The sequence below is a fragment of the Psammomys obesus genome, unplaced genomic scaffold (genome assembly GCF_907164565.1).
Source record: "Psammomys obesus unplaced genomic scaffold, mPsaObe1.curated_primary_1811, whole genome shotgun sequence".
Classification (NCBI taxonomy): domain Eukaryota; kingdom Metazoa; phylum Chordata; class Mammalia; order Rodentia; family Muridae; genus Psammomys; species Psammomys obesus.
In genome coordinates this window covers 6,285,389-6,295,624 of record NW_026592732.1, presented here as the reverse complement: position 1 = coordinate 6,295,624, position 10,236 = coordinate 6,285,389, and the positions used below count along the sequence as shown (strand labels likewise).

Genomic DNA, 10,236 nt, shown 5'->3' with positions numbered 1-10,236 from the left:
TTTTTTTTTGTTGGTCTACTGCTTTAGGACCACTGGGTTTCACGTGGATCAAACATTATTGTACCTACGACAAAGGAAGCAAAACGTTCACGATGAATGTCTCGGAAGTGAAAGCCAGTGGGAAGATGGTGAGTGAGCACTCTAAGCTTGTCATTTAAGGAGTGGGAGTTGATTGAAGTGTCACCTGTGTGTCCCTTCCTTACTAAGAGCACACATTTTAACAACTGAAAAGTTCATTTAAAAAAATAATTTTTAGTGACCTTAATGACATTAAAAACGAATGGGCAGTGTCTTTTGTTTGGCTGGGGCTATCATGTATTTATAAGCATTTGGGTTACAGGAAGAGGTCGTTCAGTAGATGACTGAGGTACCCTCCAACGTCCCTGGCTTAAGAAGGAGGGGCGTGTGCGATGGGTTGACTAGCAACCAAGGAAGGGACTGCCGGTGTCTGCACCCAGCTTGGCACAGGGGGCAAAACTACAACTACTCCTCTGTGCCCTTGCCTCTGACATTCTACAAAGTAACATACCAAGATGCTGATTAACAAATTTTTCAAAGCAACCAATCAAGGCGCAGCTTACCCCCAAAGTAATGTTGTTGCTAAATGTTTCATGGCTAGCCACCATCACAGGACATGGTGCACCTTCTATCTGATGAAATGCACAGTCCTTATTGCATAGCAGATGGAACTCCCTTCTTTCCTTCCTGCCTTCCTTCCTTCCCTTTTTCTTTCTCATCTGTTTTTTCTTTTTTCCTTTTGTTTTATTTTTCTTTTCTATTCTTTTTCATTTTTTTCTTTCTCTTTTTTTTTTTTTTTTTTTTTTTTTTTTTTTTTTTTTTTTTTTTTTTTGAGTTAACTTACCAACATGAGTAATGACTGATCTTGTGAACTAGCTAGTTTGGTCACGGGCTAAGGATTCTGCATGTGGATATTATCCTAAAGATAATTTGTTCCAATCTTATTTTAACAGGTGGGGAAGTTGTTTCTAGAAAGTAAATGAGTCACCCAGGCAGTTTGTAATTTAGGACATGGCAGAGGTAAATGATGGAAGGTAGAAACATTCAGATGTGTTAACGGAAACTTATTGTGCACAGGCATCCGTCAGAGCCTAATAATTCAAAAGTGAAAGAGACATAAAAGAAAGGGGAACACAGCAGAGAAAAAGAGCTGTGGATAGCTTCACTTGCAGAGTTATGAACTCACAGTTCACATTTCTCTGTGACTTACTTGGAGTAACGATCACCAGAAATTCAGCTTATGTGACAGCTGGGGTGTTAATAATGCAAACTGACCAAGCCAGAGTGCTGGTAATAAGTCTGTTAGGTCTGCAAGCAAGAGGGGACTAACAAACACTGAACTAAACTTTTCCACAATGTAGATGAGCATCCTGCACGTAGAAGAGAATTTCTGAGAGGTCTCAGGCTCCTGTTTAGTCCCATCCAGAGAGTTTGCATTTTATTCACAGAGAAGTAGGTTAGCGGGGAAGCCATGCATGCTGGAGAAATCTGGCAGGAGCAGCGCGGCAAACTTGTGTCTTGCTGTTCCGCTGTTCCAGAGGCTCTCTTGAGACTTGGAGGAAGCTACTGTTTATCACCTCAAGGCTCCCTCCCCAAAACATACCCACGGCACTAATGTCTTAGTTACCTGGGAAGTTTTTATATTTACTTTTTTACTAGAGGGGATTTTGATGGAGAAAATGTACAGCATCCTAACACACCTACTGCACACAGCTGTGACGTTACAGTGACTATGATGTCATGTCTTTCTGAATCCTAAGAGCAGGTGCATTGCACAGCGTCTGTTCCCATTCAGAACAAACGTGTCTAAAAGCGCAGGGAAGCCCTGCCACAGGCTTCTTTGAAATGACGCACAGTGTATTGTCAGTGAGCACAGAGGATAAAAAAGCAGGAGCTAACCCTTCATACAGTGTCTTATCTTCAAGTAACGCGTTCAGGTGGCAAGTTTGGATCAACCCACTTTGAACTCACTCCCTTACATTAGTAACTAGGTACCTTTCTTTCTTTCAGAACGGCCTCGTTACTGGTTCACCCGAAATGTTTAAATTAAAGTCATGTATCCGACGAAAGACAGATTCAATTGACAAACGCTTCTGCTTTGACATCGAAGTGGTCGAAAGGTTTGAGCATTACTTTCCACTTTGTGGTTTTTACTGAATGTCCACTTCTATGTCCAAAAATAAGCACAGCATGAAACAGCATTAGCAGTGGTTCTCAACCTGTGGGGCATCAGAAAACATATATTTACATAACTACCCTTTCACAGGGGTCGTATCAGTAGCAAGATTACAGTTATGAAATAGCAATGAAACTAATGTTTTTGGTTTGGTGTCACCACCACATGAGTATAGGGCTGAAGCATTAGGAAGGTTGAGAAGCACTGGCAGACAGTGTTTGCATATTTGAAAGTCAACACACTTCAGTGTTTCTCCTATTTACCCAATAAATTTTCACTGAATGATATTTCAAAAAGAAAAGAGACACGAGAGCTAATGCTGCTGAAAAGTTACACCAGAGAGAGAGCCTGGGAAGTTTGCGTAACCGGCATGTTAGAGGGCCGGGCAGAGCAGCCTACCTCCCAACAAATCGGGAGAAGCCCACAGTGTTGTTTGCTGGCTTCAAGACAAACATTTCCGCTTTCAAATTTATTCTCTCATGTATGACATTCCAACTACAATTTCCCTTCCCTTCTCTCCTCCCTACCCTGCCACCCTCGTCCACTCCTCCTATGTTTCCCTTCAGAGAAGAACAGGCCTCCCAGGGGTTTCAGCCAAGCATGGCAAATTAAGCTGTCCTCAGACTAGGCATCTCCCCTTATATATTAAGACGGGAAGAAGGAACCCAGGAGGAAGACAAGAGTCCCCAAATCAGGCAGAAGCACAGGGCAAGCATTTTTATCATCAAGAGGAAGTACCACAGACTCCACAGCTGGCCAAGTTCAGTGCCTCCTGAAGGCCAATGTGTGCACACACTGTCATATTTCTGCATATTCTAGTTATGGTTACTTAAACTCTGTGCTTTTGTCATTTCATCTCTAAAATAGAAAAAGAAACTCGCATTTCCAGGGTTACAGGAGATGATAGAGTGGTCGGATGAACACAGCAGCCAGAATGAAATATAACCTTCCATCAGGTAGTGATTGCTGTCGACTCAAATTCTGCAGCAACACTGCGCTCAACAACATGTATCTGTAATCCCAGCGCTCCGGAGGCTGAGGCAGGAGGACTACAAGTTTGAAGTAAAGCTTATGGTGCTTAGAACTTGTTCCAGAGAAACAAAATAAATTCAATCACATCAGATTATTGAGGCCCTTATATACATTTTTTTCTTTTCTTGTCATTCTAATGAACTATTTTCTTGCCTATAGAAAAAATAAGTTATTTCTTGCCATATTATGCTATTCCAAGTTTTTTTAGTGAATATTTTAATTTTTTAAATTCTTTATTAATTACACTTTATTCACTTTGTATCCCCCCTGTGGTTCTCTCCCTCCTCCCGTCCCAATCCCTCCCTTCCTCCACCCTCTGCATGCATGCCCCTCCCCAAGTCCACTGATAGGGGAGGACTTCTTTTCCTTCCTTCTGATCCTAGTCAATTAGATCTCATCAGGAGTGGCTACACGTGTCTTCCTCTGTGGCCTGGTAAGGCTGCTTCCCCCTCAGGGGGAGCTAATTAAACAGCAGGCCAATCAGTTCATGTCAGAGACAGTCCCTGTGCCTATTACAATGGAACCCACTTGGATATTGAACTGCCATGGGCTACATCTGTGCAGGGGTTCTAGGTTATCTCCATGCATAGTCCTTGGCTGGAGTATCAGTCTCAGGAAAGACCCCTGTGCTCAGATTTTTTGGTTCTGTTGCTCTCCTTGTGGAGTTCCTGTCCTCTCCAGATCTGGGACTCTATTTTTATTATTAATATGTAATGATTAAAAACTTGGAATAGCTGCTTTTTTTTGCAGCTATTCCAAGTTTTTAATCATTACATATTAGTAATGAAAAAAAAAAAAGTCCCAGTGTTTTTAAAGCCTTGTAATTTCCAGGCTGACTACATTAATTCTTGCATATGAATTAACCGATAAGATTTCATACCACCCCACCCCCCTTCATATGGTGCCTTCTTTTATCTGGAAATGCATCCCTAAGTAACTGTTTCAAAGTGGCTGCACAGAGGAGATTTTGGGGACAAAGCTTGTTGAGACAGGGTCTCACTCTGTAGCCTGGCCTTGGACTTGTGGTTCTCTGGCTGAAGCCTCCCACATGCATGACTTGAGAATTATTTTCAGGGAATTCATTTTAATGCTGTGATCATGGCACAGAGAAAAGCTGAGTGTCACTTTGATGGCTTTATAAAATAATCAAGGACTTGAAAATTTGCAAATGCTGAAGGGCTCAATAGAATGAATTTCACATGTAGAGTGTCTGTCTGTTGCTAGGCATGGCATCATCACGCTACAGGCATTCTCTGAAGCCAACCGGAAACTCTGGCTGGAGGCCATGGACGGGAAAGAACCGGTAAGACTGTGATGTCATCTCTAAAACTTGGAGAGCACCTCTACATTTTATTTTTATGTGTCTTTAATATAGTCAAAAGCGTTAAAGTAACAGAGCAGATGAGAACAGCCTGTCCTGCTGTCCTGGTGACAGCTCAGCCACTAGCTCTTAACTCCTACTTGCAGTTTGTTTTTCAGGAAGACTTCTAAGACTAGTGTGCAACTCTAAAATCACTTTAAAATATTTATAACCATTAATTGGGCTGCATTTCTTGCCTCACTTTAATGGGTTGCTATTCAGAATATGTGAGGAATCATCCTCTGGTCCGGGCCTCACTGGAAAACAACAGTTAAGAAAGCTGCTGGTGGGAGACATCCCCATTGGATGCACATCCTGTGTGTCATAGTCGTTTTGATGTCCCTGTGGCAGTTTACTCACAAACACCAGTGTTATGTGGGAAAAAGAGGAGTTCTTCTCTGATGTTTGCTTTCTTACTGAACACTGTTCCGGGGTCGTAGTGTGAGGGCGCTTAGGATAAACAGGCACCACCCCATCGCTAGGGAAGGTTCCACTGATGGCAGAGAACCCAAGAACAGTCCAAGCTAAGGTGCTAGTTAGCATGCTCTGTAGACCCAGAGACCCTTCCTCCAACCCCGGTCCCAGGCCACAGTCGGATGAGCCAGGCACTTCGAATACATTTTAGACTCTAGAGTTTAGAAGATGATCTAAACACACAAGGATGTGATTTTAAGTCTACCAAATTAAATAATAATAATAATAATAATAATAATAATAATAATAAATCAGGCTTTGTGTTGATTAGTTTCTTTTTCCACTGTATTATATTTTATGGTGTCAATCAATCAAAAATCAAAAATACAAATCATTGGTATATTTTTTTTAAAAAAATTTTAAACTTTGCACAAATGGTTAAGAAGTCCTGATCTAGCTGGGCACAGTAGCAGACACCTGTAATCCCAGCATTCAGGGAGGCAGAAGCGGGCAAATCTCTGTGAGTTCGAGGCCAGCCTGGTCTACAAAGCAAGTCCAGGACAATCAAAGCTACACAGAGAAACCCTGTCTTGAAAAACTTAAGAAAAAGACCTGATCTAGAGTAGATACAGGGATAATTTGTTATCCAGCAATGTTATCAGACTGTACATCAGAAAACAAATAAATGCAGCTCATTTGAGGAAGGAGCAAAGTCACACTAATTCCACGGTGAGACAGTTTTGGAAGAAGGTGCCTGCAAGTACAAGTTAGGAAAGAGAGTAAAATACAGAAGTCATATGGAGAAGGGCAGAACTTAGCCCAGGCTGTACCACCCAGGATGAAAACTGTGGTAGGGGTCAGTAGATAAGCTGAACAAATGGTGGCACTCTGGCAACAGTTGCTGGACCTTGAGCCAGTGCCTGATTCTTTTTGTTTGTTCATTTGTTTTAGTGTAAGCATTGCCTTGTCAATCTTCTCGTGGCTGTTAACTGCAGTAACTAACTGCTGTCCTTTGTTCCTAGATTTACACGCTGCCTGCCATAATTAGCAAGAAAGAAGAAAGTAAGTCCCTTTTCCTCTTCCTTTAAAACTTTTGCATGAATACTTCTCAGATTTTGGCTTAACTAAGATTTTTAAAGAAACAGAAACTTAATCAGAAATAAGCTTTTCTACATTTTGACTTGCCCTACAGAGTAAACCACAAATAAAACCTATTGAATCTCCTGACAGAGAATTGAGAAAGCAACAGAAGCACATGCCACAGGCTACAGAGTGAGGTTACGGTGTGCTAGTGGAGCCAGGAGCCCCTCTACAGCCTGAGCAGCAAGAAGTCACTTGCTTTGCAGTCACACTTTATTCAATACTTGTTCTTCATGCTATAAGTGAAGCTCTGCAATTCATTAGAAGAGGACAGTTTGATCATTCTTAAGACAAAGCTCCATGAAAAACGAAACAACAAAAACCCCACAAGAAACTGGCCCAGGATATTGAATCTATGAATGCTTTTGTGGTTATGGGATATAATGTTCTTGTTCTTCCTCTTCCTACTTCTCCTTTGCCTCCTCCTCTTCTTCTTGATATTTTTTTGTGATAGGATTTTGCTGTGTAGCCTTAACTATCCTGGACTCGCTTTGTAGACCAGGCTGGCCTTGAACTCACAAAGATCCGCCTGCCTCTGCCTCCCCGAGTGCTGGGATCACAGATGTGTGCCACCATGCCCAACTCGTAATGTATTCTTCTCTAGATTATAAGACATTGTTAATTAATTCATTTTGAGGGTGGTAGTTTTCGCCACTGTTAAACACATACTGTCCAGTTGAAATGAGAATGAAACTTCTCAAACGGGATCATCAGGAGAGAACCTCATTAGTAGGTCTTCATCATTTTACTATCTGAATTCCTTTTTCAGGAAAACAAAATTATCTTTCTTTACGTAGCGGTCCTGTCTCAACACTTCCATCTTGATCTTTAACAAAGAAAAAGGCAATCCAGTGTGTCCTGGGTTTTCTCTGATGCTGCCTTTTCTTCTGTGGTCCAATCTACATTACTCTATAATGCACCTATTTCAATTCTGGGGTGGACAAGGGGGTACATTCCAGTGGATGTTTTTGTGGGATATAGAGTCTTAAAGTTCCTGAAGAGCTCTAATGTTTGACCATTGTCTGGGTGACTTTTTCCATGCATGCCTGGGGGTGTGGTCTACCTAGTGCAAAGCAGACTCTTCATATTCTAAACAGTTGCTATCTGTGAACAGTATTCCTCCTGAGCTTCACATTGCTTGTACATTTTGTCACTGGAACTTCCCAGGTGTCCTAGGTAGCTTGGTTTCATCCTCCCGTGGTTAAACAGAGTGTTATTCCCATTGAAAGGTGTTCTAGCTTCCATGTATTGCATGGCTCTAACATGTGAAGAGGAAGGGCATCATGAGCACTAATAAATGTGCTCATGTCCTGTCTTTTTACCTCTCTAAAAACTCATGTAGCATGATGTTGTATATCTGTATGTTTTAATCAGAAATGCCAGATGGGAAATGTGAGTGGGAAATTAAAGGCAAGCTTTGCTTTGTTTTGGCAACCATGGGAGGCACAGTAAGACCACTGAGGTCACACCCAGAAGGGTGAGCTGGGTTTTGAATCAGGAGGAAGTTGAAAGAACAAGGACCTTTGTTTCCTTAGCTGCAGAAAGCTGTTCTTGTCCTCACTGCTGTTGGACATATGTGGAGATAAATAGCTTGTGTACTGCTAAATGGTCTCATGGAAACATCAGCTGGATTTTAATAAAAGCTTTAGCCCTGAACAGTTTCCAACAGAGAGAAAATGCTTACACTCAACTTTTGATTGAGTAAATTAACTTTATTTAGTTAGTCTGTCTTCAGGACAAATGCCATTAGTACCATAGGATTTCAGTGTCTGGGAATATAGTCACATTTGGATTCTGAACGCTTGTCTGGTCTTCTCCAAAGCAAGGAGAAGAGGGATTGACTACAGGGAGGTCTCGGGAGAGTTCACAGATTGGTCCTGTTAGGCGGTCCACTCCAGCCCTTGAGAAAGCCTCCAAAGGAGGTGCTCCCCCATGCTCAGGCATGGTGGGGAAGGGGAGCAAAGCAACAGCATTTGGTTGCTTTTCGTGTTTGCCTGTTCTGAAGCAGGGGTAGCCCCCACCCAGAACTCCTTGTTTCTACCAGGCAGGAGGCATTCCCTTTCTACTTCGCACCAAGAGTACTTTTTCTTCCAGAGGAGAGTTAGGAGGATCACTCACTCTCCGTGTATAGGTGGGGGTCGCCATGTGCCATAGCGTTGTTTGAAGGTCAGAGTGTAGCCTTGGTGTTGGTCCCACCATAGACAAAACGCCTACTGTTTGCAGCTGAGCGCACCAGGCTACCCAGCTCCTGGGTTTCCATCTCACTGTCTAGGAGTACAAGTGCATGCTACCAAGTCTTAACATCCGGTGGGTTCCGGGGACTCAAAGTTCAAGCTTGCATGGCAAGTTCTTTAGTCACTGCCATCTCTCCCGCTCATGCACACCCCCTTCAATGGTGTGGTTTAACTTACTGAGAAACCTTTCCATGGCTGGTCTCTTCTGAAATTAAGGAGTAAGTGTTTTCCTTTTATTTTTTACTTTTTTGCCATTAAAAACACATCCCTACTTTAAATTGAATTTTTCTTAGCACTAATGAAAGGAATATAATAATCCTCTCGTGGCTTTACAATATTGCACATTTTGTATCACATAAATTTCCTAAAATTTGACACTTTCCAAGACTGTATCTTACAAACTATGGGAAAACTATGTAAACCACACACTCTTTTTCTCACATCACACCAGAAAATGCCGAGCACTCAGGTAATGCTCAAGTAAGCATTGTTGACTAGATCTCTGTGAATGTGAACGGACGAGAGATGATTGCAAATAGGGACATTTTTTTTTTTCTTCATTAAGGATACTAATTTTGTTGGGTTGAATTTATTTTCTTGAGTCTGTGTTGTCACAGCAAAAACTGCTTACGTTACACATAATTAAATGAGAAAAGGGCAGGGCAGGCCGAGGTGACACTTGCTCATCCCACCTCAAAGTTTTGCGGCAGTAAACGTTCTTATCTGGTTCAGCATGCACGTCCACACGGGTCCTCAGTGGCTCGTTTCTACTCTGAAACTTGGGTCCATAGAGTGCCATCCTCCTGTATCATGCTGACCTTATACCAGTGGCAAGAAGAAATGGCAAGCTACAACCCTGGTCTGTTGGGAAGTGACGTAGTATCAGTTCCATTCCATCTCATTGGATAATGGTGATCACGTGGCCATAACCAGTCTTCATGAAATACCATCTTCTGGCATGAAGGACAAGGCAGCAGATATATGCATCAGCAGCCACCGTGTGCACAGTCTGTTCAGTTCGGTGGCATATTGCATTTGATCACTGGGATTTATTGAAGTATAATAAACCCGTAGGGATGTTTCTTAATGTCCAGTTGGAGCAGGCTAGGCGCATAAGGCTGCCCCATTATATGCTTGTCAAAGAAACAAATCATCGCTCTGCTCCCAAATTGCTTTTTGTTTTTTGTTTTTAAGTAATATGATATGCCTTTTTATTCTAAAGGCGCTGCTGTTTGACAGTTCTTGAAGCCATAGTTGTTTCAGACATTTGCAAAAAGAAAGAGGCGTCCATGAAGCTCCCATGTATAAAGAGGGTTTTATATTACACTCACTTAACAGGAGGCATGAGGATAGGGCCAACACCCCACAGCACCTGCTCTATTTATTTATTTTTTTAATTTTTATTCTTTTAATATTAGTTACAGTTTGTTAACTTTGTATCCCTGCTGTATCCCACTCCCTCTTTCCCTCCCAATCCCACCCTCCCACCCTCCTCTCCTCCCTGCCTCTTTCCAAGTCCACTGATAAGGGAGAACCTCCTCCCCTTACATCTGACACTGATTTATCAGGTGTCTTCAGGACTGCCTGCAAAGTCCTCCTCTGTGGCCTAGCAAGGCTGCTTCTCCCTGGGGGGGGGGGTGTCAAAGAGCCCACCATCGAGTTCATGTCAGAAACAGTCCCTGTTCCCCTTATTAGGGTACCCACTTGGATACTGAACTACCAAGGGCTACATCTGAGTGGGGGCTCTAGGTTGCAGCCATACATGGTCCTTGTTTGAGAAACAGTCTCATAAAAGACCCCTGTGCCCAGATATATTTGGTCCTTGTGGAACTCCTGTCCTCTCCAGGTCGTATTAACTCCCC

General features: G+C 42.5%; 1 protein-coding gene across 1 annotated transcript in view; it reads left to right on the top strand.

The window, feature by feature from the left end:
• The first annotated feature begins 33 nt into the window (after positions 1-33).
• Positions 34-10,236, top strand: part of Arhgap42 (Rho GTPase activating protein 42) — a 34,808-nt gene continuing 24,605 nt past the window's right edge. The window contains exons 1-4 of the mRNA XM_055615525.1: positions 34-128; positions 2,029-2,138; positions 4,451-4,529; positions 6,023-6,062. Of these exons, the coding sequence (XP_055471500.1) occupies positions 93-128; positions 2,029-2,138; positions 4,451-4,529; positions 6,023-6,062 (265 nt within the window). The 5' untranslated portion in view covers positions 34-92. The remainder of the gene's footprint in view (positions 129-2,028; positions 2,139-4,450; positions 4,530-6,022; positions 6,063-10,236) is intronic.